Source organism: Anticarsia gemmatalis, chromosome 15 (assembly GCF_050436995.1).
Source record: "Anticarsia gemmatalis isolate Benzon Research Colony breed Stoneville strain chromosome 15, ilAntGemm2 primary, whole genome shotgun sequence".
Classification (NCBI taxonomy): Eukaryota; Metazoa; Arthropoda; class Insecta; order Lepidoptera; family Erebidae; genus Anticarsia; species Anticarsia gemmatalis.
Window position 1 is genome coordinate 1,400,095 of NC_134759.1, and position 26,911 is coordinate 1,427,005.

The 26,911-nt window shown below is 36.5% G+C and overlaps 1 protein-coding gene across 1 annotated transcript; it reads left to right on the top strand.

The window, feature by feature from the left end:
• The first annotated feature begins 5,563 nt into the window (after window positions 1–5,563).
• On the top strand, window positions 5,564–22,773 carry LOC142978885 (katanin p60 ATPase-containing subunit A-like 2). Its single transcript, XM_076123490.1, has 8 exons — window positions 5,564–5,687; window positions 8,329–8,493; window positions 18,024–18,212; window positions 20,014–20,219; window positions 20,568–20,751; window positions 21,028–21,224; window positions 21,529–21,776; window positions 22,108–22,773. Exons 1-8 carry the CDS (start codon window positions 5,640–5,642, stop codon window positions 22,236–22,238), a joined length of 1,368 nt encoding a protein of 455 aa, XP_075979605.1. The 5' UTR covers window positions 5,564–5,639; the 3' UTR covers window positions 22,239–22,773.
• The last annotated feature ends 4,138 nt before the right edge of the window (window positions 22,774–26,911 follow it).

The following is a 26,911-nucleotide window of genomic DNA, read 5'->3' on the forward strand; positions in this document are numbered from 1 at the left end:
AACTACTGACGTCAAAAAGTCGCCGTATTGATAAAAAAGTATGTGTATTTTTTATGAAATTTGTGAAAGTAAATGAGGAAGAAAGGGAGGCGAAGCGAAGAGGCGCTACTGTTCGAATTATTGATGGTAATGAAAAATTGGTGCAAAGAAGTTAGACCTTCTGTTCCGTATTGCGAAAATCAATGAATTGCGGGCTCAGTTATTAATCATATTTGTTTAGTCATTTAGCAAATAAGTCGTCTTATTGAAAAACTACAGTAAAGTAAGAGGTCTTAAATATATAAAAAAGGTAGACCAGTAGCAAACATCCTGTATTTGATTAGTGGCCTGCATAACTAAAACTCTCCTGACGTGTCATTAGAAACCAATGCAAAATTACTAAACCTATTCTACTCTATCAAGAACTATACCAATTTCCAACTCAAAAAACGTATAACAAACCGATTGTTATTTAACATGGCAACACGGTGCGCGCCGCACGCTCGCCGCACGCCGGCCGCAGCACGGTGCGGCGGCACCCGCCCCGGCCGCCCCTCGCCCCCGAATGCGGCACTGCGCTCTCCGGACGACTCGCTGAAGAACCAGCTCCATTGTCACACGACACACGTGCCATCTGCCCTGCATTTAACACAAGTTTACACATTACTTTTAAGAGCTTTTATGACTGGTGCGAATTAATTAATTGAAACTTTTTAGTCAGCTACTTGGAAGAAAGTTTAATTTGACCGTATTGTAGTTAATTTTACTGAGATTTAGTATAAAATTGACTAATATTTTGTAGACTGAACTCAAATACGGTAAGGCCAAGATCACGCTCTTCTTCAGATTATCCCTGCGTAGATACGTCAAGACTAACCGATTCTTCAAATCTTCCTATAAATTCTTCCTTCCTTAAAATTTTGCTAATTTTACTTTTCCATTTTATCAAAAACAAACTCATGTAACACTTTTTTTACTAAAAATCTTGCATACTTTGCTATATTCTTCCTAAAGTTCAAATCTTCAAGTCAAAAACCCTTGGTCGTCGTTTGAACAAAGACAGTGGACCTTCTCTCCGTGTGTATGATATGAGACGCTCGTCGCATTCATCTGCAAGCTCACACCTTGTTGCCACTCGCTCTTCAGGGGTAAGCACTTGTGACCCTCATTCCTGACCCCCGAGTGACCCTTCACGTATGACCCCACGTTGCTGAACGCTATAACTGTTGTACATTCTTCTAGATGTGTTTGTTTATAGATAAACTGGTTTCTGCCTGCGAATTCGCGTGAATTGAAACCACGGGGTTAAAAAAAGGATCTTATATCTTAATCTAGGTTATAAACTATTATGTGTACTAAATTGAATGAAAATCTGTTTAGAAGTTTTTGCGTGAAATAGTAACAAACGTAACATCAATCCATCTACACAAACTTTTGGTAGGATGTAGGACTAAACTGCATAAATGTATCGGAAATTGAATAGAATGACAGCTTTTGCGTGGCTTAGTTGACAACAGCCGCACGGATCGATCTTTGAGGTTAAGCTACGCTTGCCGAGGTTGTTCCGTGGATGGGTGACCATCTTATACATATCGAGTTCCTCCGTGTTTCGGAAGGCACGTTAAATTGTGGGTCCCGGCTGTCATTTTCGAAGATCTTTGACAGTCGTTAACAGTACCGAAGGGTATCGTGTTAATACCCAAGTAACTGGGTTGTGGAGGTCAGATAGGCAGTCGCTCCATGTAAAACACTGGTATCCAGCTGCATCCGGTGAGACTGGAAGCCGACTCCGACATAGTTTGGAACAAAGGCTAAGCTAACATATAATAAACCGGGACCGACTTTTAACGTACCCTCCGAGGCACGGAGATGAGTGTCTCCGTGCTTCGGAGGGTAGCCAGTTGTGCTTACCGATCGGTAAACGATCAGTGGGCTAAGCAACCATTGTCGCTGACAATCTTGGTTTTTGAACATACAAAACAATTAGTGTCAATATAATCTACCTAAGCTTATAAGCGTTTGTATAGTTCCCTAATTTCCTACAAGTCTTGTTTCCTAGTCACTAGTTTAGCAGTTTCCTTCGTCTATCTCGAAATAGGTCAAACGAAAGAAGTTCATTAACATCTTAAACGGAACAGTTTGAAGTTTATCCTTTAGAATACTGCTTTGTTTATCTAATTAGCACATTGTCTAGTGCCTAATTACACTGACCAGTAATTTAATTACGAATATCTCAGGCTTAAAGTCTCACAAACTAACGCTAAAGGAAGTAAATAAGGATTTTCAAGAAAGTTAAGCTTGTTTTGAACTACATTCATACATTAAATCACGTCCTATTTATCAAAGAGATAAGCAGGGATCATAGAATGACGTTACTACCATTCGCTGCAATCCATTTAAACTTATTTTACCTTCATACATCTTGTCATACAAAAACGCTTAAAATATATGAAATGTCAATCGGTACAATCGGTACTGTTAATGAATGAAAAAATGAATATCGAAACTTTGACAATTCAAATGTGCTACAAAAATTGTTCCTGCGACGCCCGCTAGAGACGCTGATTAGTTTTTTATACAAAATTTCTCGATAGCTAGCCGGTTGTCGCTGGTCGATTGTTGTTCAGAATTGAGCTACTGTTCCTATTGTGATACGGAAACTATCACCTAAACAGTCATCAAATACGAAAAAAAGACGCTTTAAACTTTACTTAAACCGCATACCAACAAAGATTTTAGTGACAATTATTTTATTATTATCCTTATTCTTTGCAATTGATGGCAGTAGATTATTTACTATCATTAATTTACTATTATAACGCGATGTTAGATAGTATTATAGGATATGATAACTATTAGCTAAAACCTATAAAAAGAAACCTAAACATTAGTGTACACCATACACAGCCGGGTAGTTTGTATTTATCGGTCGGTTTAGTGGTTCCGTCGTAAAATAGATACGTTGAGTGTTAAGGTACGATGTTGGCGATCTCTAACTATGTCATATAAAGATTACAATAGTGTTTATGTCTTTGATAGTGCATGATTGCTATTTATCTGTAAATAGTTAGTGTAAACTCGAAATTGCATAGATTTTTTCAAGTTCGTAATATTTATTAAACTATTATCTTTATAAAATTTTAATTTCTGTATTTGATTGCCAACAAGGAAAATGCGACAATAATCCTGTTAGAAGTACATAAGTAAACTAAATAGTTTATTCTAACTGACCTACATAACCTACAAATTGACCTACACAAAATCTCTACAATAATATAGTATGACTTTTGATGGAAATTATAAAACATAATTGGCAACATTATAATTCCCACCAGTTATATAAAAAAAGATATCGCATCTAAGATTTCATTTTCATAACAAACTTTTTTTTAAATTCTTTTTGGAATAATGAAGTATTATAGTATTTTTAAGAAAAGTCAAGATTAAAATATATTTTGAATCAAGTCAAAGATTATTGTGTAACGTAATTTAATTACATAGCTGTATGTATGGGGCGGGGTGTAATAATGGAACGAGAGCACTTTGTAAGGGATGACTCTTAACTTTCATCCACTTTCCCCTATAAATTACTTGCGTATGGCGTGAAGTCACCCTTTTTGACATAGTTTTGTTTCTGTAGGATAACAGATCGATTGCTTTAAAGATGTGATTAATTTCTGACTAAAACTACAAAGACATGTTAAAATTTTGATTCAGACTTAGATAAGAGTCCAGTTTCCTTAAAAATCTAGAGCTGAATTTTGTGTACATTCATAAATTCACGCCTTCTTCATACGTGATTAGACAAACACCAAAGAACTAGAATTTGATTTGATTTGAGTTGCTTGATTGACATCCGTGCATCTTATCACATAGGATTGCCGATTACAAATAAGTGCTACGCATTTGAACGCACACTGAGCTTTTTCAAACATTCCAAGTTTGTGAGTAAAGTTTTAGTGACCTTCTTATATAAAAAAGAAAAATATACTTTTACCCAAAAGTGCCCATGTATTGATGCATGTAGCAACCCATATATCCAAGCATGTTCATAATGTATCTTTAAGAAAGGCATTCAATCAACAAAACAAATAAGATAAAATATCAATTTAGTGAAGATGGTATCAAACAAATGTAAATGTAATGAAAAGGGCGCCTTCGAAGGACATACACAGATCTTATAAATGATGTCCTTGACAGGTCTACAATGTAGGAAAGAATAGTCAAATCAAACAAATAATATAACGTAAGTAAGAATAATTTTGAACAGTACCTAGGTAACTGAATTAATTCTGAATAGTTATCTAGGTGTGGAAGTTTAATCCTTTCATGTTAGAAATGTAAAATCTTTGGAACACATGGACATAATTATACGAGTCCCAGCAAAGCCGATGATCCACTAAGATCCACACCACCGGTTCGAGATCGCCGCAGGGCTTGCTTAGCTCGATAACGATGTTATATGACCTCCGATGATGGGCCCTAAAGGATGCTGGTTGCCCAATCACTATATCCCTTTCCTCTGGCTGGTTGTATTGGTATCCGATCCACTTGTCACTCGGAGGCCTGGGACGAGAGGGTGGAACTGCAGATGCGCTATTGTTTTTTCACTTAAATATACTAACGCGCTGATTTTTATTACCTTCAGGGAATAAACGGAAAATCACTTCTAATATTTACTAACACTAATGAGATAACGAACAATCATATTCTTTATAGTATTAAACACAAAATAATTCTAAAACTAAATGCCAACAAATATTTAGTAAACTACTTAACAAAGGAGGTAAAAAGTCCCTCCCTATGTTTATAATAGCAGTCTTAATTACCTGCAGTAGTGAGAACCTCTCGGGACACATCAAAAGCATTGCGACCTCCGACTGCACACAATTAACTCCGTTTTTAAAACTACCCTCTTTTTTTTCTTTGATTTTTTTTGTTAGTTTTTTTTGCATATTGTTTAAGAATTGTGCAAGATAGCAGAAGTAGATTATTTTAAGTGATGTCATAAATACACAGATCATATAAGTAATGTTTTTTTTAATCTTGTGCGTAGTACTCGTAACCGGCAGTTCTATATGATAAGATACTTTATGAATATGAATGAAGCAAATATAACTCTTTGAGCATCGTAGCATATCGTTGTTTGGTCTTTGCCACCAAGGAAAAAAGCGTGATTATTTACGGTAAGTAATAAACCAAATACTAATAATTATAATTGAATATTTAAGCTGGAGGAAAACATAGAACTGACGAACCGTTGTAACTATGATTTACTTACAAATTCTATTGTGATTTAGGTTCATTTAAAATGCCCATTTACGTCTACTATAATAATAGTTTAAGGTCGAAAGGACACGAATCCAATACATCCATTTAATATTTACAAACCAATCATTGTAACAAAATCGAAATTAATTCACTAATTTCTTAGGGCGCTACCCTACATGACAATTACGACAGGGGTGAAAGAGGGTGGAGGGGGTGAATTATTAAATATTCACCTAAACATTTGACCTCTTTGAAGCTTCACGTGGTTACTAAGCAACCGATAAACTAGCAACCCTGGTTACCATAGCAACCAATTGAATAGTCTGTGTCAATGCGAGCTGCGTTTTTTACAATATTTATTAGTGAATTTTAAAGTAATTTTGTGACAAATGGCAGGTTTTAAAACTCCTATGAGTCATCTTAAGAAACTTGAAAGTGTAAGTTATGTAATAAATACTATAGGCTGACAACTTAGTAAAGAGCACGCACGATTTGTCATGATTGTAATTAAAAATTATTTATATTTCTAAAGTAAAGTAGTTGCTGTTTCAAACAGGCCACCATTGGGTAAAAAAGGGTCAAATTATGTTCCAAAACCTGGTTTTAGTGTACCTATGCCAGCCGCGAACCTTGCATCCAAGGCTCTACTATATTGTTCGACTCGAAGTTTCTTAACCTGGGTTTGCTTATATTATTATTGTTCAGATGCACTAATGGCCTAGAAAGAAACGCTCAATGCTAATTTAAGTCTTGGCAAGTTGTTGTGTTCGATTGCGGTATTAAAATCAATGTTTTTGAGCCAAATGCACTTCGTTTCCGTTTGAGTATTTGTCTGAATATAAGCGAATTTCTTAGCAGTGCTTTGGGGTTACTAAGCGCAGTTCAGTGCAGAGTAGTGAGTTGAATTGGGCTGTGTATGATAATGAAAACAACACAATATTGTCCTTTTAAACATAGAGGTGACAAAATACACAATATGAAAACAGATAGTGCCACATTTGATACAAATTCGTACCGTGACTGTTTGGTCTCTCTTAACTCCTATCAGATCTATGGAGTATCACCCAATTGTCACAAATTGCGTAGACTTGCTAAGGATGACGAAATAATCACAAAAGTTACCAGGTCACGCTAGCTTTAATAGATTCTATACATACGTATATAATTTTACGCATCTTTCCCATAGGGGTCGGCAGAGACCAAAGAACGCCACTTGGTACGATCCTTACAAACTTCCTTTGCCTCACAACCATGCATCTTGTCATACAGGACCACCGGTTACGAGTACTACGCCCATATACTTCGATTTTAATTAGGTCATAGTATATGAATCATTGTTCTTTGGCGCCACTCGGTCTCCCAGACTCTCCCTGAGACACTTAATATGATTTATAGTTGTGTGCGTTTTTCGTTCAAACAAATTTTCCCTCTGTGGCTCGATCTAATAAACTGTTTTTCCTTATGTTCGAAGATAATATTATGTAACAGTAAAAACATTTCGAAATAATCATTTAACATAGCTCCTGTTATACTCAAAAGGTAGGTAATTTAATAAAATTCGAGTGTTTGACTGCCTCCGTGGCTCAGTGGTTTAGGTCACCACGCCGCAACCATTGCGTCAGGAAGTTGTGGGTTCAATTCCCACACGGGACAACTATTTGTGCGATCTACAAATAATTGTTTCGGGTCTGGTTGTGCTTTGTGTCCGTTGTATGTATGTTTGTAAAAGTCCCCGCGACGCAAGAGCAATTCTTAGTGCGAGAGTTGTCTAAAAAAAGTGTCGTGTATGCCCTAGTAGGTTTATTTACAAACATACATAACATCAAGCCTCTTATATCTGAAAGTGTAGGTAGAGGTATATAAAATACTCCCACAATTCGCCATGTAATGTTAGACCCAAGTTTTATAGGGGCGAGTCTTTTACCAAAGACGAAACAAAATAACTCAGGTTTCTATCCTATCCTACTAACATTGTGAATAGGAAAGTTTATCAGTATGGATGTATGTTTGTTACGCTTTCACAAAGTAACTAGGGGACGGAATTTAATAAAATTTTGTATACTGATAGCTTATAACCTGGATTAGCACATTGGGTACTTTTTACCCCGAGAAATCTTTTCACACGGCCGCAGTCACGGGCAGAAGCTAGCAGAAAGCATATCTAAATATTGAAACAACTCTTATTTAAGCAACAAATTCATGTCTAAGCAAAAGCTTTATACAAAATCTGTTATCAGAATTAAATAACGTTCATTTACTATTCCATTTCACTGTTGCCACAATTTTCCTGTTACTTATCGACGCATGGACAAATGGAAGAGCATTTATCCTCATAGGAAACTAGAACGGCTTCGAGGCCACCGTAAAAAGGGTGGGCAGAGATCCAAAACATATTCGTACGATATTTTTTGTACTTTCTATATGAGGAAATAGGTCTATTCAACGCTTGTAGCCAGTTGCCCTCACTAGAAACGATCAGTGGGTTAAGCAACCTTGGGCGTGGACTTCCTGTAGATGGGTAGCCGCGTAGTATATAGTAGTATTGGAGCTGAACGATGGTTTAAATGCATTTAGATATTCGATATCCGTTAAAACTAGCAAGAAAGTTTCCAACTAGATTGTCGAATGACATCGTTAATACATGAGGCAAATAGGGCACCACATTCACGGGCGTCTCCGTGCTTCGGAAGGCACGTAAAAGGTCGGTCCCGGTTGTTGTCAATTGAGATAACAGTCACGATAAGAAGAAGGGACCTATCTGCATACCAAGAAATACTATTAAGTACCGAACTTACTTGCGTACTTACTTATTCCGTATTGCTCTTAAGTAGTTTAAATAGAGAGATAGATGTGAGTTGAACCTACGACCCTTAGGGCGCCTTCCCACTTTGTCGTGACGACAGGTAATCGTGTAGTATTAAGTGTCGTGGCTTATATGTTTAAATGGAGGTGTTCACATACATAGAACGCCACGATTTCGATCGTTACGACAGTAAGTTGTTTAGTGGAAACGTGCCCTTACTCTGCGGTTTGATAACCACAATGTTTAGCTTTACTCATACAGACTGAAACTTTCAGAAAGAAGCCCTATTCCGTGCTCGCAAGCGTATCCTAAAGTACTTAGTGCTGGGCTACTTGAAGCAGGAGGGCTACTTCCACGCAGCCGAGACGTTCAGCTCTGAAGCCGCCCTCACTGGGGAGTATGAGCTCTGCGATAATATCGACCTGGATATTATATTGCAGGTAAGATAACTGAATTAATGGGAATTCTCTAAACTATAATTTTTAGGAAAAATGCAAATAAATACGCCGTAAACAATTTACCCCATAAACTTTCCTTTTTGGGGTTCCGTACCTAAAAGGAAAAGACCGAACCATATTATTAAGCCTTCGCTGTCTTTCTGTACGTCTGTCCGACTCGCATTTGAATATTGTTTTTTATTTAGATTTAGATCATTTCTTTTCAAAAATGGCTGTCTAGTGTTATTTCAGACTAGCTGACCCGCGCAACTTCGTTTGCGTCACATAAGAGAATAATAATTTTCTCCGTTTTTGTAACATTTTTTACTGGTACTCTGCTCCTATTGGTCGTAGCGTGATGATATATAGCCTATAGCCTTCCTCGATAATTGGGCTATCTAACACTGAAATAATTTTTCAAATCGGACCAGTAGTTCCCGAGATTAGTGCGTTCAAACAAACAAACAAACAAACAAACTCTTCAGCTTTATAATATTAGTATAGATTTAGCAAAAACGAGAAAAAAATATTTTCTACAAGAATCCCAAACTTTAAAATAACGTACAAGTATATAACTAGGTGAACAATGTGAACATCTTTATCATAAAACTAATTTTATCGTTACGTAAAAAGACGTTGCTTCAACATTTCCGTGGGTATTGTTAACAAAAACAATGAGACAACACATAAAACATATTTAGTAACGTTACATAACGCGTGTTATACACTGTACAGTGTACAGTCTTTTACACAATAGTGACGTCATTTCTTTGTAAAAATTACGGGGTTCCATCTCCATGTTGCTATTAGTTTTCAAGGTGATCTCATCTTTTAGATATTGAAGTAATAGCTTTAAAATATAGATAAAATAGTTTTCAGGCGTTTATTGTTTTGTAGGTACCTACAACGTATATCAGTCAGGGTTTTTTTCTTTTTTAAGCACTCACTATCCTCTTGTTGTAAAGATGCTCACCCGTCGGCATACGATCTGTGGATTAAGCAATCTTAGCACGGTCTTAGATGACTGGTCTCCGTGCCTCGGAGAACACGTAAAAGGTTGCTACGACAGTCAAAAGATCTTTCGGCAACTTTGAATAAAAGCCTTCTAAATTACTTAAAACACAAATGCTACATTGGATCTACAGTAAATGTATATCTAGCTTTACAAAAGCATTCCCGTGTGTACACCGTCAGACACCGTCGCTCCGACAGTGTATATCTCACTTTTATAACCTCGGTGCACACATTCGTTTCCTCAGTGATCCGTTGTGCCACGATCAGCCACGTTTTGCCACGTTTCACCGTGATTTACAACAATTATAATGGCCCGTTAAAATTTACGACCCACGGACCTAGCGCTGTTTCTTTAGCGGGATAATGATCGTATTATGTTGCGCAAAATGTAGAGTTTTATAGTGTGTTATATTACTATGTTCATAGTAGTTATTAAATGAAATAAGAATTTTTATGCTTCTAAAATAGGAATTTAAATTAGATCTCAACTATATGTAATAGTGTATAAACAAAAATATGCTAGTTTAAGATATGGTACTATTAAAAATATTTTAAAATGTTGCTTCGTAACTGCTACACTTGGTATTTATGATACAATTTTTTTAAGAACAACTCCCGCATAAGAATTGCTATTGTGTCGCGGGGACTTTTACAAACATACAAACAACGGAGACATAGTACAACCAGACCCGAAACAATTATTTGTGGATCGCACAATTGGTCCTAATTAATTGAACCCAGTATACAATATATTAAAATTGTGCCTGTACCTTGATATTTTTATTCAAGACTTCATAAATTGATCTTAATACAGAACCTAATAACTCGAAAGTTAACATCTTTATAAAATACAAAACTCACCCTAAAACTTGGACAAACTTTTTCTTAATGTTATTTGGTCACTTTACAAATACCCAAGCATGTTCAACGTAATTATCTGTGTCCGTAAAACTCCGTAGCTTGCAAGTGCATTCCCTGGAGAAGGCCAACAGGGCAACAGTATCAAAGTACGCTCGTCCATTGAATAATGTCATACTTTACTAGACCGGTGGCCTCGTGCCAGCCTCGTTAACGCCTCTAAAAAGCCTTTCACGACTATCTCGGGAGGTTACTGGAGATCTAGGTTATAGAAATATTATGTAGTCTCTTGAATTTTTGGCTTTGATGCTTGTTTGATGCATACTTTGATTGAAAAAACGGTTGGGTGTGTTGGGTTCGAAACTCACCTGAGACAATTATTTGTGTGATGAGCACGAGTATCTTTTCTGAGCCTGATTGTCAATTTGTCTATATTAAGTATGTATTTAGAAGTATATAAGTATGTTTATCAGTTATTTGGTAACCATAGAACAAGCTCTGCTTAGTTTGTTATCACAAGTGTGTGAGTTGTCTTATTTACAAATAGACTTTAAAGTAAAGTCTAGTAGAACTTTTTGCAGGACACGAGAATCGAACCTGAAACCTCGTGATCGGTAGTCAGTAAGACTACTACAAAGGCAGTATTACGCGCGTATTAGCTTGTTATCATTAAACAAATAACAATTAGTCACGTATATCACTCACACAACACAATACATTGTATTATTTATCAGTTTGAAACTAATTCGCTTCGTGTACAACGCGTAATGGTCAGCTGACATGCGATTAGTATCGCTGTCAGTGGGAACACTCAGCCAATCTGTTAGCTAGTGTTTGTATATTGTGTAAAATAATTTATGTATTTCGTTTAAGATTTTTTCTTTCGTTCAGTTATTGTAGGTAAAGAAATAAAGTAGCAATAGATGGAATACAAAAAAATATGATACGTGAAGTGAGTTAAAACTATTGGAAACCAAACCAAAAATATATATACATACTTTGGATATCTTTTTAACCAACAACAGGAATAAGTACAATAATTTTAACTAACATAAAGAGAGAGTAAATAAGAGAAAGAGAATATCATGTGGTTAGTTTCAAACCGTCTCAATAGCTGGCTTTATTAATAGCAATCATTGTTTTGAAAACACTTTTTCATTACTTTGGAAATCGAACCTTCAATATCCATTGATAAAGGCAGCACCTGAACTACAGCGCTTACACATTTCAATTTACAACCTCAAACCAACTATAAATTCAACCAGTCAATACACCAATCAATCGCAGTTAACCACAGACTAGTCGATACAAATACAACGTTAGTCGAAATAGTCGTACCGGCCGAGCGGTCGAGTGACTGTATCCGTTCATTGGATAATTGAAACACGTGTGTCCGGTGAGTGCTGGTCACGGTAAAGGCGACTTTGTGTTTCGTAGTTAGTCACATAGAATAAGTTGTAAGATGTAAGCTGCTTTCTATGTTACAGAGTTGGTTGTTAATTGGGCTGGTTTTATAGTCAGCACAAATAAATTTAAACGACGACACGGTTTAGAATATGTGTAATAATGTTCTGACTGTGTGTGCGTGTGTGTTAAGATATTTAATTATAGCAGATTTCCATAATAAGTGAGTAAGTACCTCAGACTCTATTTTCTACTGCTGATCTATACAGGCAGGAGCACAAACAATAGACATGAAGACAATAAAGTTCGAAACAGCATCTTATAACAAATAACATGTCTAGGTATCGAACCCACGACCCAGTACTTACATAAGACATTGCATAGTAACCATCTAACCATCATACAGAAAAAACAAATACTTTTTACCACAATCAAGTGACGTACACAGTTCACTAGTTCGTGTAATTGTACGTGATGCGGGTGACGTGTCGCTGTCGTGTCGACGTCGTCGCGTGCTCGTCGCGGCCTCGTCGCGTGTGCGTCACGTGTGGCCTTGTCGTATGTGGACTAGTGGAGCGATTGAATACGTTGATATGTTTTAATTGTTGTGTCGTGTGTAAATTTGCAGAGTTTGTGGTTGCAGGCTTTGTGATGTTAAAAAATATTTTGTGTTTTGGTGGTACTAGCAAAGTCTAGTAGAGAAGGAGTACTTTGCGATGAAACCTCGCATGCCTAAGTCCCTTTACGCAATAGCAGTTAGCCGCACGGTTATAGTTTAATATGCAACTACCTGTGAACCACCACCCAACTGCCATTATTTGTAAGGCAAGTAAGTGCGTATGAGACTGTAACTGCATGGCTAGCCGCTCCCACGGTTAACCGGTTACGTTATTGAAGGAATGCAAATTCTACTGCCAATTCTACAACCCGTTCCTGGTCAGTGTAGCGGACTCAAGGCCTAACCACTCCCTCATTCCGGGACCCTTGCACAGCAGTGGGGCAATAATGAGTTATTTTTTTTGTATTTCAACAAAATCACATACTTTGTAATCATTAAACCTATCCTGCGGCTATCTCATTCTTCCCGACAAATCCCTGAAAAAGATTGGCAATTTTTTTCCGAAATTTCATTATTTTTCGCTATCCGGTTTTGTGTAGAAGCCACGAACAAAATCTGTTTTCTTATAAGTAATTTTACAGTCGGCTTTTTGTATAAAATGTCGTTAGGTATCATTTGGAGGCTTTAGGACAAGGCTACGTTCGTTGCCAAACGCTGTATTGTGAATTGTGATTTTAGTTGCCTATAAACTTGTAGATCTGAAGGTCTCGTGGTCAATGTAGCTTATAGAGGTGGAAACAGACTGAGAGGCATGAGTAAAAGCTCTTAATAATGCCTGACAAGGTGGGTACATATTTTCATATACGAAGCGAAGCGAGTGCATGAGAACATGGCCTGTATAAACGGCATTTTACGGCACATCCTCGCAATTGCATACCTTTACAATAACAATTTAGTCTTTCGTTCTTACGCCCCTTAAAATAATTTGTTTTGAATGGAGTGGGACACAAAAACAAGCTTGAAAAAAACCCGTTGGGGCATCCCCAGTCTCCATAAGCATTATAAATTAATTTAATCGTCATTCAATATTATCCCTCACACTCACACATCATCTTACCACTTACGGGCTTACCCCCTGACCTACGTGGCCCCTTAACTTACTCCTTGATTACGTGAAAGACAACCCCTCAGCAACACACAGTCCCACAACATCTCACAGCCACTAGGCCAACAGGTGAGGACGTGAGTTGCGGTGACGGCGGCGTAACAAATATAAAGGTACCCTGCATAATACATGTGATGGAACATCCTACCCGCGCTATACTACCATAGACAGTACGAAAGTGTTTTCGGTAGGTTGCTGTAGCCGAGTATCTTTAAATGTATAGGATATGGAGAAATCTTATAAATTCTGATGAATAGAATAAAAAAGGAAATACAAATTCATAATTTTCGTAGTTATAAGTGTTTCGACGTAAGATTAAAACTGATGGTTTACCAATTTTTTTTGTTAAGCGTGTATTTTATGTGTGTCAAATATATTTCAATTAGGAGATATTGTACTTATTACACTGCTTAGGAAAGTGTCTGTTACAATGTAGTAAGTGTAGAGGCACAATATATTATTATCGGTTAAGTGTACGGGGTCTACGCCGTAGCAATTAAGCTACGAATCGTAGCCAACTTGCCACACCACCCGACTACAGAAAATAATGATAGGTATGAAACCTTTGTTTAGCGTGAAACTTTTTAGCTTTTCTAGAACCTACTTTAAGATTTATTTCTTTAATGCAGTATAATTTTTATATATGATGTACACAGATAATCTCGGTAAATATGCACGACGTCTCGTAATCATTACGTAAGTTGGGATAAAATAACGTAACTCTATAAAATATCGAAACACCAAAGCAATTTTATCCTAACTTCCAAAAAAATACACGAATATAAACTTCAAATTCACCCGCTCACCATCTATATCACGATTTGAAAGCACTTCATTTCATATGTAAAGCGTTTGTATAACAGGTTTGGTTCCCGCTCAATTTCCGATCGCAACTAAATAGGGTCGCGCGCTCAATCAAAACGCTGAGCGATGAGAATGCGCAATGTAAATGAGGGAATAAACCATGTATATGTAAATAGTTTGTATGTTTTTTTGTATGTTGACGATGTTTGTACGTGATTGAGCGGTTTTTTTAACAAATCGAGCGAAGTAAGGGTTACGTAATTTGACGGCCTTCGTGACGCAGTGGTTAAAGTGGTCGCCACGCTACAAGTGTGTCCAGTTCGATACCTACACGGAGCAAATATTTGTGTTATTCATAGTCATACATTAGGTGTGGTTGTATTTCGTGTCCGTTGTTTGAATGTTTCTAACAGTCCCGCGACACGAGAGCAATCTTTTTTTTTTATGACAACTACCGCACAAAGAATTGCTCTTGTGTCGCGGGAACTTTCACAAACAACGGACACATAGCACAACCAGTGCTCCGTGTGGGAATCGAACCCACGACCTCCGAGTTTTGGCGTGGTGACTTAAACCAATGCGCAACTTAGGCAGAAAAACAGGATTTTGTATTTGTAATAGTAGGAATGAAAAACAAAACCTTCAACTTCCATATGAAAGTCGGAATTCCTGTAAATTTCACAGTGAAATTTACTAACGTGCAAATAACTCGTGAACTCGTACGAGCGAGTCTCAGTCGAAATGAACAGTTTGAAACGTCGCGACGCGAAGGAAAAGTTGTAGGAATGTGCGTGTTGATCGCATGTTACCGTGTTACTGCGAAAACGGAGAGGTTACACATTTGTATGTATGTATGTATGTATGTATGTAATAGTATGTAGTTCGTGTTTGGTAATGTTAGCAAAAAAACTGGTTTCGAAGGTTGGATACTTATTTTATAAGTAAACTTAGTATTACTGTCAGAATAATAGTTGTTATGATGACCTTTTAATAATCAATTTGCTCTGGTTGATTACTTACTCTCAATAACGTCAAAAACCAAATGCCTAGGAACACAAATTGGTAACACAAAATATCTTTACATTTAACAGAGAATTGTCAATAACGATTACAAGTCGACTGTTTAACTGCGATTAAACAAAATTAAGTAGAGATATTACTTACTAGCTGACCCGCGCAACTTCGCTTGCGTCACCTAAGAGAATGTGTAAAAATTTTCCCCGTTTTTGTAACCTTTTTCGTTGCTACTCCGCTCCTAATGACCGTAGCGTGATGTTATATAACCTATAGCCTTCCTCGATAAATGGGATATCTAACACCGAAAGAATTTTTCAAATCGGACCAGTAGTTCCTGAGATTAGCGCGTTCAAACAAACAAACAAACAAACGAAACAAACAAACTCTTCAGCTTTATAATATTAGTATAGATTTACGAACTACCGTACTGACGGAACAGTAAATTATTTTTTTGTGACTAGAAAATTAAAAGGCGCTGTGACAGTTTAGAAATAAGAGAATTAATATTAGAGTGTCAAATAAATACAGTGATACGTTATCTAATAGTTAAATTAATCAATATTAAATAGGTTCTAAGACTTTTATCGCTTTTAGGTGACACGTTTGCCTAAATAACATAATTATTCTTCCAAGGTTACCTAACGAAACGCGCAGTAATTAAGTCGTACAAAGCCTCTTAAATATCATTATATAATGTCTTAGACTAGCTCAGACGGAATCTAGACTAACGACCTATGACACTAGACGTTTGTCCTACTGTACAAAATACCTAGGCGACCCAAATGTTTGAAAGAATTTTACCGATATGTAATTTTCAGGCAGTGATAGCCGAGTGGTATAAGTTGACACCTCCCACGGAAGTCGTCGCAGGTTCGAACCCAAGGCAACACACCAATGACTTTTCGAAGTTATGTGTGTATTAGAAATAATTGTGACATGCTCCAACGGTGAAGGAAAACATCGTGAGGAAACCTTGCATGCCTAAAATTTGTTTAATACATTTATTGAGGGCATGCAAAGTTCCCAGGTGTTGAAAAAAATTAAAATATTCTCTATTAAGCATTGATTAAGTGCCCAGTAATTGGTTAAAAACCTGTTTAATTCAAGACTGAAATTAGACTGCCTTTGTGGCGCAGTGTTTTAAATCGCCACGCCGATACCATTGCGTCGTAAGTTCGATTCCCACACGGAGCAATTATTAGTGCAATCCACAAATAATTGTTTCGGGTCTCGTTGTACTTTGTGTCCGTTGTTGTTTGTTTTTAAAAGTCCCCGCAATACAACAGCAATTCTTCAATTCAGAAAAAAAATACACAGAGCGAAAAATTGGTTTTATTCGATGCTCTTTCCTACCTTTGCGTATAACAATTACAAAAATACTTGTAGGTACCTCGTATTAGCAAGGACAAACCCCCTGTTCCACTTATATACCGGCTTTAACGACATAGTAACACGTCCCTGTCGACTTGTGAACCGATGTGAGTGTGTTGGAGTGTCGACACTCGGAGTGCGGAGGTATTTTAATTACGCTCGCACTCACTCACTGCACTGGAATTCGACAACGTTAACAATATTCAAACCTTTTTTTAATTTGCAGATTGTTGTAAAGTTGCTCGCTTTTTTCGCGTTCCTGTCGGTCAAAACTCGTAACTAGTTGCAGGTTGTGTGTGGGTTATATTGTTAGTAGATTTCAAATTTTGCGACAGGATTTTTGATAAACATACCTTGAAAATTTTGTAACTATCCGCAGGCAATTACAAAAAAATATATACTTATTTTTTTTGCGTAATTATGGACTTGCTGTCAAATATAATCCATCTGACTCCGTGGCACAGTGGGTCGCCACGCCGCTACCATTAGTTGCGGGTCTGGTTGTACTTTGTGACCGGTGTTTGTATGTTTGTAAAAGTCCCCCTGACGCAAGAGCAATTTTTCGCACTAAGAATTGCACAGTTGTCTTTAAAGAAATTTAAAATAATTTCACTTTTACTATTACGCTCGTGTTAAGCATGCTATTAAGCACCACATTTTATGAGCACGTATAATTGTAGCTCTATATTCTACATTCATAATAAAAACAATATGTTTACTAGTACAGTGGTATAGTAAGACAGTTGGACAGTTGCCTCGCGCGGGAGACTGGCCGACGCCAGTGACGTCACGTTTGCGTAACACTCTCATTGGCCCACTTGCACTTCCCCATAGAAACAGGGACGTGTACTGTTATGGTGTTATCGTATTATTGATGGTATTGAGGCACTTTTGTTTAAGAAAGATTTGGTTTGGGGAATATGGTGGATAGGGGTGTTCTTAGGACATTGTTTTTGCAATGAATGCTTGTTGATTTGGTTAATGTTGTGCGTATTTTATAGGTAGATCTCTCTCTTTCTTTCTCTTTAGCGGCTGATATACTTATTTTGTTAAAGTAAAAGTTTATTGTACTTGGCTACTAAATGGTTAAAGAAAAGTTTTTTAAAAGGTATTATTTATTTATATTCGTATAAAGTTGTATTACTTGTGTATTATTTTGTCAGTAGCATCTTATCTAATACATTTTTCCCTTGCGTAATAAACTTTGGGTTACGCGTTACGTTTTTGTTTTAAGGAGTTAGCTTACTTCTAAAAATATTTTTGACCATGGGAAATGTTTAGAATAACCATGAATCTGGCCTAGAATAAACAGGGAATAAACCTATCAAATTTTGTTTCCAGGACTACTGCAGTTACTACCTAATGCGGTTCAACAAACAGCCCCAGTTCTGCAAGAGAGTGGAAGAGAGACAGCCGATCCGCAGGCCTCAGACCAGAGGGAGACAGAAGACTGAACATGTGGTGGAGTGTGTCTGCGAGAAGGAAGACGTCGACCTACCTTCTACTTTCACCGTCACTAGACTCACGAAGGTGAATTATAGCTTTGTATTTCATATATTTTCTCCATTAGTCGCTCCATGTAAAACACTAGCATCCAGGTGCATCCGGTAAGACTGGAAGCCGACTCCGATATAGTTTGGAACAAAGGCTAAGCTAATATATATATTTATTTCCCGTGAATTTCGTTCATTTATCTCGTGACAGTAATATCTCCCAAAGTAAAGTATCTTAATTCAGTGCTTATTTAGGTTATTAACCTAACTACTGTCTGTGTACCGAATTTCATCCAAATCCGTTCAGCAGTTTTTGCGTCAGAGAGTAACAAACATACATACTCACAAATTTTCATTATAATAATTACAAGCTAAAGTGTATGAAAATACAGCCGTACAGCTCTGTGCCCACTGAGTTATTCCTGTGTAACAAAAGTCTAGTCTATTGCCATTTAATAGGCACATAACCAAACTCCAGGCTAATACCTACTGAAAAATATTAAATCATAAATTAGAAAAAAACCTTTGTCACTTTAACCGACCCGGGTTAAATACCCGAGCCTTCGTGGTCGGCAGTCGGTTCCATTAACCACCGAAACCACAGAGGATAATTACATATTTATTGGAACCTGATGGTAGATAATGGGATTTAATTTAAAGGGGTAATTAGGTAATTGGTTGATACCCTATTAGGGTAAAGGACCTTTTGAACGGTTGCATTCAGGTGAGATAAGGGTAAGGTATCTTTGCAGAGGTTAATTTATAGGTGGTGTTAAAATTGATCTTGAGTTAACCCAACTCATTTATGACTGATTTTGGGGCAAAATTTAATCTTATGATATGAAAGTATAAGTTATTTTTGTTAAAGGGGTCGATTTCTGTTATATTGCTTTAATTCTGTCAGATCTTTTACTGACTCCGTGGTGCAGCGGTTAGAGTCGCCACGCTGCTACCATTACGTCGGGAGATTGTGGGTTCGATTCCCACATGGAACAATTATTTGTGCAATCACGTATAGTTGTTCCGAGTCTGGTTGTTCTTTGTATCCGTTGTTTGTATGTTCGTAAAAATCTCCGCGATACAAGAGCAATACTAATCGTAAGTGTTGTTAAAGGCTATACGTCAGGACATACGTCGGCTATCAGCTGTCGAAAATGTGAGGATTATTCATGAGATAAAGATATTTGACTACGTAAAAACCGGTTCGTACTGAGATCAATATTTTTATATTTACCAGTTCTTTTCCAAAGCTTCTACGTTTAATAAATGATTGTACAGCCATTTAACGTCCGTATTTATTACGAGTAGTATATTAGGTGCTACCACGTATATATTTTTATTATAATTTAAACGGCCTGGATTATCCATGGCAGCGTCACCCTGGCGTTCAGCCAGAACTCACCAGTGACATGACATAACTCAGGGTTGTGTTGTTTACAACTTTATATGGCTTGTTCAGCTTAACTATATAGGTAGTAGGTATATTATGTAACACTTTCATTCGTGATATAATGCCTGTTACGAGGACTAAAATAGTAATAAAATATGATATGATGATTGACTTCTGCATCTGATTTTGTTATATATTTTAGTTCAGAGAAGATACTTCTAATGTAGAAACTTTTTTTTCTATTCAGTGGTAGAATGTTCGCCAGCCAAGATTGAAACTATAACCCCCGGTTTCTGATCTACATTTAGCGGTAGAGATTTAAATAATATAATATTAATATAAAATATTTTGAAATTGGTTCATTACGAACAATGTTTACGATAGAAATTTTGATATAAGTGGTTTTAGGCATCACAGGTCTTTTCAGAACACAATATCATTGTTTTAGGAAGAAGACCCCGACCTCAAAAAGCTCCCAACGACAGATCGCAAGACACTGGCCGGGTTCATGGCCAACATAACTCCAGACAAGAAGCAGCTGGTGGAACTGTTGTACCAGGACATCATCAGACCTGCGGCCGTGTCCTGGGATGATGTGAAAGGACTCAACTCAGCCAAGAGTCTACTTATGGAGTCTGTTGTTTATCCTGTACGGTAAGTTCAACATTGACCAAAGATTAATTATTAATTGGAGTTACCCCCGGTTTTAAATAAGTCGATGGAAGAAATGTTTAAATCTGGTTATATTATTGTAAACTGTTCATATAAATAAATTTAACGCATTACTGTCCCACTACTGGGCAAGAGTCTCCTCCAGTAATGAGGGAGGGGTAAGGCTTAAGTCCTTAAAATATTAACGATAACATAATATATAATAGCAAAAATATCCTATAGGAGTATTTTTGGCTCTACATTAGCAATTGTTCTTGTATAAAACTAGCTTGAAATTTAATCCGCGTATTAATTAGGCGCAAAAAGTGTACTACCTACTATTATCATCAGATACCCCGAAGTGTTCACCGGTCTTCTGGAGCCGTGGCGAGGAGTCCTTCTCCACGGTCCTCCCGGGACTGGCAAGACGATGCTAGCGCGAGCAGTCGCTAGCGAGAGCTGCTGTACGTTCTTCAATATGTCCTGCAGCACTATTGTCAATAAGTGGAGGGGGGAGTCTGAGAAGATTATCAAGGTAGGGAATAAATATGTATTAATTGCTTTGTATTAAAATTAATATTTATCTTATGAGCAACGCAATATGTGAAGATAATTTTCACATTCTGTCAATGGTGACAAAGTGGTTAGAGACAAAATATGTACAAAAAGTAGTATTTAGTAAATATTTTTGCATAGATTGAAGTCATTTTATCAAACTTCCTTTGAGTAAAAAATACTTTAATGTATGCAAAAGCTTTTATCAACAAAAAAATCTTATTCTCATTTATAGGTTTTCTGATTGTTTTTAAAGGTTCTCTTCGAAATGGCATCCTACTACTCCCCGTCAATAATCTTCATCGACGAAGTAGAAACCCTCGCATCTGACCGATCAGCGCCGGGAGAACACGAAGCCTCACGAAGACTAAAGGCACAACTCCTCACCGAACTCGATGGCATTGAAGGAAGAGAAGGAATTATATTTTTGCTGGCCAATTCTAATATGCCATGGTAAGAATTGCTTGCATGTTACAATTATATTTCCTAATCTTGCTAGACTATTGAGTAGTCAGTTAATGGGGCTTCAGGCTACAGTTTTGGCTAAAAATTCATGCTAGCGTAGCTTCTATAATATATTAGTCTGAACGAGTAGTAAATAAAGCGCTCAGGGCTTTATTTAGAGTACGTTTAGTTTAAGCTGGTGAACGCGTTTGATTTTTAACAAAATTATTGTAATTATTAATGTTTATTATATCTATTAGATAGCTCGCTATCTCACGAATATGGTGTCTGAATGAGTTGCAATACTTTCCAGGGAAATAGATCCAGCAATGCTTCGACGCCTTGAAAAGCGTATCTTCATTCCCCTCCCTGACTCGAAGACGCGAGCAGAGTTGTTCGAAACGTACCTCAACGCGAAGAACATCGAGTTGTTTCCCAAGGTGGACTTCAAGGAGCTGGCGGCGAAGACCGAGGGGTACTCCGGCAGTGATGTCAAGCTCGTGTGCAAGGAGGCTCTCATGTCCACTGTGAGGAAGATGCTGCCCAGTATGGGAGGGAAAGGTGAGGTCTTTCAAACTTCATTTGTTTTAGCCCATTACTGTCCTTTCTTCGAGGGAGGGGTAGGGGTTAGGCCTAGACCTAGCTTGGACTTTGTATGCCCTCAATAAATGTACCTATAATTAAACAAATTTTTAGGTATACAAGTTTTCCAGCATCGTTAGAGCATGTGATAATTATTTCTAATAAACAAATAACTTCGAAAAGTCATTGGTGTGTTGGCTCGGGTTCGAACCGTCAACCACTTGTGAGAGGTAGCCAACTTATACCACTCGGTTACCACTCTATAAATACGATATTACGTTTGAAAATGTCTTTTTTGTGTCTTTTACAGGTAACGTACAAAACCGTAAAGACAAACTAGACTTGTCAGACATATTGACAGCCATAGAGAAGACGAAGCCTGTCTCTAAGAACTTGGCTAAAAGACACATGGACTGGCAGAACGAAATGGGTTGCTCTTGAAACAAATGATATTATTTATTAGATATTTTATAGCTTTTATTATATTAATAGTATTTATAGTAACGATATTTAATATTTATTAAAACTTTGATTGGTACTGCAAATAATTTACGCAGTAGGGTCTGTTTAAGCTCGGTAGAGCAGAGTGGATCTGTAGCTCCATTCTCTGCAGACTTTCGACAACCGGCTTGCTATCGATAAATTTTGTATGAAAATCTAATCAACGCCTCTAGCAGGTAGATACTCAATGATTTTAGTCATCAAGCGACGGACCTAGCCTTACAAATCCAGTCCCGAGACGAATGTCAGCGACGCGACTCGTGTACGAACTGCAACGCATAAAATCATTGAGAATCGAAAACTAGCGTAGCCTTGTATCATTGGTCTATTCACGGTCCGCTACGGACAGTCCTGTAGAGCTCAGTTTCCAAGGAAACGCACCCATGACCTGACTTACAAAGCTGTACCAACTTGTATAAAGGAACAACCTAACTAATTTGTGATTTTTTACTGCTTAATTCGACTATTCGCAAAAAATTATAACGTATAGATACAATTATAATATCATGAAATATTTATCTACAGATTGATCTTAGCTGTAAACTTATTATTTACTATTTAATAAAATAAATAATTGAATTCAAGTCGTTATTTTAATATGGTGGCAGACAACACTGAACAGTTGAACCCTCCCACCCCTCTATCCCTTTCCATCTTAGAAGACATGCGCTAAGAGTGAAAGAGACGACACGATAACAATAGAATGAAACACCAATATAATCACTGTTATTGTTTATTGACGACATCTAAACCAACATCAGTTCCTCTATACAAAATATTGTTTTTTTAATACACATCTTATACTTAGAATACATACACTGCTCAATTCCTCACATCGTTTCCACAATTCAAAATGAGCTTTACAAACAAACAAATAAGATCTATAATTAAATATTGTGATAAAAAAAAAAATAACTTATTAAAGATTTTGAATAGAACATATCCGTTCGGTTGATTTATTTTAATCAATGTTGCTAGTTTTAAAAATGACTTTTCAAGCTGGCAGCACTTGTGCAGTGTTGCCACTTGAATACCAATCGGAATGATCTAAAAATATTAATACATTTTAATAATTTGACTAGAAAAACCAATTTAACAACAAAATCAAGGCAGTTAGAGAAATTATTTTAATACAATATATTGCTAAAGTTACAAAATTACTAAGTTTTATGAAAATACTTCTGTTTTATATAAACTTGATTGATTTAATATTATCATTAATGAATTCAGCTACACAATTATCTTTGGATTCATAAAGATATTTGGATATAACACCAATTTTATGTGAAGTTTTGTACCTTTGGGAGCGAATCTTTCACACTCAAAAAACTTATTTCTGAAAAATTATTCACGTTTGGTCAATTATCATCCACGTAAAACATTACCATATTTTATCGTATATCGTATCGTATAGTTATTTTAACTAGCTTTGAAATATTGCCTGCGCCATCCAGTTCCATGGCCGGTTTCCTTCTATGTGTATAAACAGTATACAAACATCACATTAAATTGGTTTTAAATCCACGAACAATAAAGTTAAGCTCACTAACCAAACTTTATATAAATAAAGCGAATATCCGCACAAAACAATTTAACAGTCGTTCAAACGTTTGGCACTTCGCTACAACGAAGTTTTAATTACTACCATATATAATTTCAAATCAAATTTTAACAATAAATAAGGCAACTTATCAACTAAATTTAAAGATTCCTTAAAAAAATCATCTCACTCGTGATGTTTTTCATGTACTATGAAATATTTAGAACGCTGTAAGAACGAGATAGACCTATATGACTATAGTTCCATCTCTGTCTTTCATTGATCGCTTTAACATATCATAGTACTTTTTATACTCGGGCCATTTCAAACGTGCGAACTAAGTCATTTTATCGGAGTCTCTCGCTTGCACTTACACAGTGTCCTATGATTCTTTTGATGATGACGTAGTTCGCACGTTTGTAATGGCCTGAGTATAGCAACTTCTTCGTGACAATGCTACTACTATCATTCGACGAGTATGTCCCGCCGGACGTATTCATTTGTACGTATACGAACTCGCACGTGCTCATTGAAAATGCCAAGTATTATATGACATTGGGTCATAAGTGTATGAAAATACGGCCAATTTGTGAATACATACATAATATCAATATATTTTAAATACATAAATATCTAAAGGTGTGTAGGCTGAGTTTGTTCCATATTTTTTTCATTCCAAGTTTCGCCATTTAACAATGTTAGTCCCATGCAATAAGGGGGCGACTTTGATGCCATATATCGTTAGCAAACCCCAGTCTACTATTGAGATTAAATTATAAATATTTTTTATTATTCTGCTTCTTTGTGAATAGTTAGTATTATTTTCTCGAGTTCGTTTGGCAACAATTGTGAATGAACGAAGTACTCCTTGACACGAAGAAACGCTCACAAAATAAATACGAACGCGAAATAATTTCAACTAATAAATAAACCCAATCATTTGTCTATTCTCTTCCCATACATTCTTCAAACCTATCACAGATAATCTATAGAAAAGAAAGCGAAGATCTGTTTACGACAAGGACTCAGATTTAAAGAAATATTTGTAGCAAGTTAATCAATTGAATTATTAATGAAATAGTTGATAACGAACATTTAGACTGCTCAATAGATAGAATCAGGAAGGGCTATTAAGATTCTATTTTTAACCAGCGAGCATTACCTACGCTGTGACATCAGTCGTATGTTCCTAGATATATAAACATTACCCAATTTTTTATACGAATACAAACTTTTCGAAACATTGTTTTCGGACTTAATATATAATAATATGTAGTTTATATAGTATTTGAATTAACAGAAAGGTAAAAACCACTGTTTTATTGAAATCAAAACTTCAATAATTTTGTGATAAGACTGGTTTTAAAATCTGAGCCTCATTCATAAACAGACCTATATTTGAGACACATTTAAAGCGATTACTCTAACACTAGTTATTAATTTAAAAATAAATGATGTTTTTTTTAAAGACCTGTTTCACGGCTTGTGAAAAGTGTCGGATAAGCAAACAGGTTCAAAAAGTGACAAATAACCGTCAAATTTTCAATATATAATAGCATATGCTTGAATAACCAGAGCCGAAACCTCGGGTATTCTAAAGTAAAATGTGTGTTAGCGTTAATTCTCGTAATCTATTATAAAACAAAGAGTAGCTTATCGTCTCGGCTACGCCCGGTTACAATTTTTACACGAAAATCTTCCTCTTGGATCACTCTACCTATTAAAAAATCTAATTCAAAATCCATTGCGTAATTTAAAGACCTTGGCTTCAAGAATCACAAGTGAGTACACGGTTCATTAGGTTTCTTTCTAGCTTTTTTTGTGTAGAGAAAAGATTTTATTACAAGTTCATACATACTATAATGCGAAAAGACTTTTTTTCCCAAACTTATATAAGGACAGACAGAAACCGTCTTTGTTTTATACTATGTAGTGATCTAACGCGAAAGTTTCAAAGTTATGTCATACTACTTGATAAGTTAACCGTCACTTATTCAGAAGTTGTGAAACAGGGCCTTTCTTATCGTATGTAAGTGAGTTGCCAGTCGCAGTACATGCCCGTACTTATATTACAAGTCACGTTAAACGGTACGAATGCTCTGTAGATGATAGATGAATTATTATTAATTTGTTATTTTTGAGGACAATTACTTTGATTTACGTGAAAATATCGCTAACAAAAGGCTAAAAAATAGTAAAATAAGTAGGCAGGAACTTTTATCAGGCCAAAACGAAGCAAATTGAGATTCACGAACCCATTAGTTTTGTTAAAAGTACAAGAGGTTACAAAATAGGGACTTGCAATTTTAATCCAGTAAAAAATTAAAATTATACTAAGCACTTTAGTTAAGTGAATTGATTGGTTAAAGCACTTAAAAATCAGAATAATTTATTACAGATATTTATCACGTAAATCAAAGTTATATTGTCCCTATCATAATCTATAATATAAAAATAAGTCGGGTTTTCCTTCCTGACGCTATAACTCCAGAACGCACGAACCGATTGCCACGGTTTTGCATTCGTTGGAAAGGTCTCGGACTCCGTGAGGTTTGTAGCAAACAAAATTCAGGGAAAATTTCACCGACCTCCACGCGGGCGGAGCCGCGGGCGACCGCTAGTATAATCTAATTACAATAATATTACCAGCATTTAAAGCGATTATTTACATCGGGCATGTTACTACTATGGAAGAAACGCATGTCGTATGGCAACACTGTCATGCAAATTCCTACTATAATTCTCAATACAAAACTTTTTTTTCAATCTTCAACTCGTAACACTGCTTTTATATAATCTGTCATGTAAAAAATGTAATTTAATGGCTGAATATTGGAACTTCACTCAAAATTAAGTGACACACACATTAAGATGACGGTTTGCAAGCGAGAGAGACAAGAGACTGAAACATTAGACCGCAGCTAAAGACTGCAAGCGTCACTTTACATACGATCTGTCCTCCTGGTTCGATATCGCTTGCGAACTGTTTAATATGCATTACAGCAGGGGTTCCCAACCTTTTGTTAGTCCGGGACCACTTTTATATTATTCTTATTAGCAGGCACTGCTATGT

Coding starts and splice junctions, on each gene's coding strand:
- LOC142978885 (XM_076123490.1), top strand. CDS start 5,640: ATGGCAGGTTTTAAAACTCCTATGAGTCATCTTAAGAAACTTGAAAGT. Junction 18,213..20,013: donor CCGTCACTAGACTCACGAAG/GTGAATTATAGC, acceptor TCATTGTTTTAG/GAAGAAGACCCCGACCTCAA. Junction 21,225..21,528: donor GCCAATTCTAATATGCCATG/GTAAGAATTGCT, acceptor AATACTTTCCAG/GGAAATAGATCCAGCAATGC.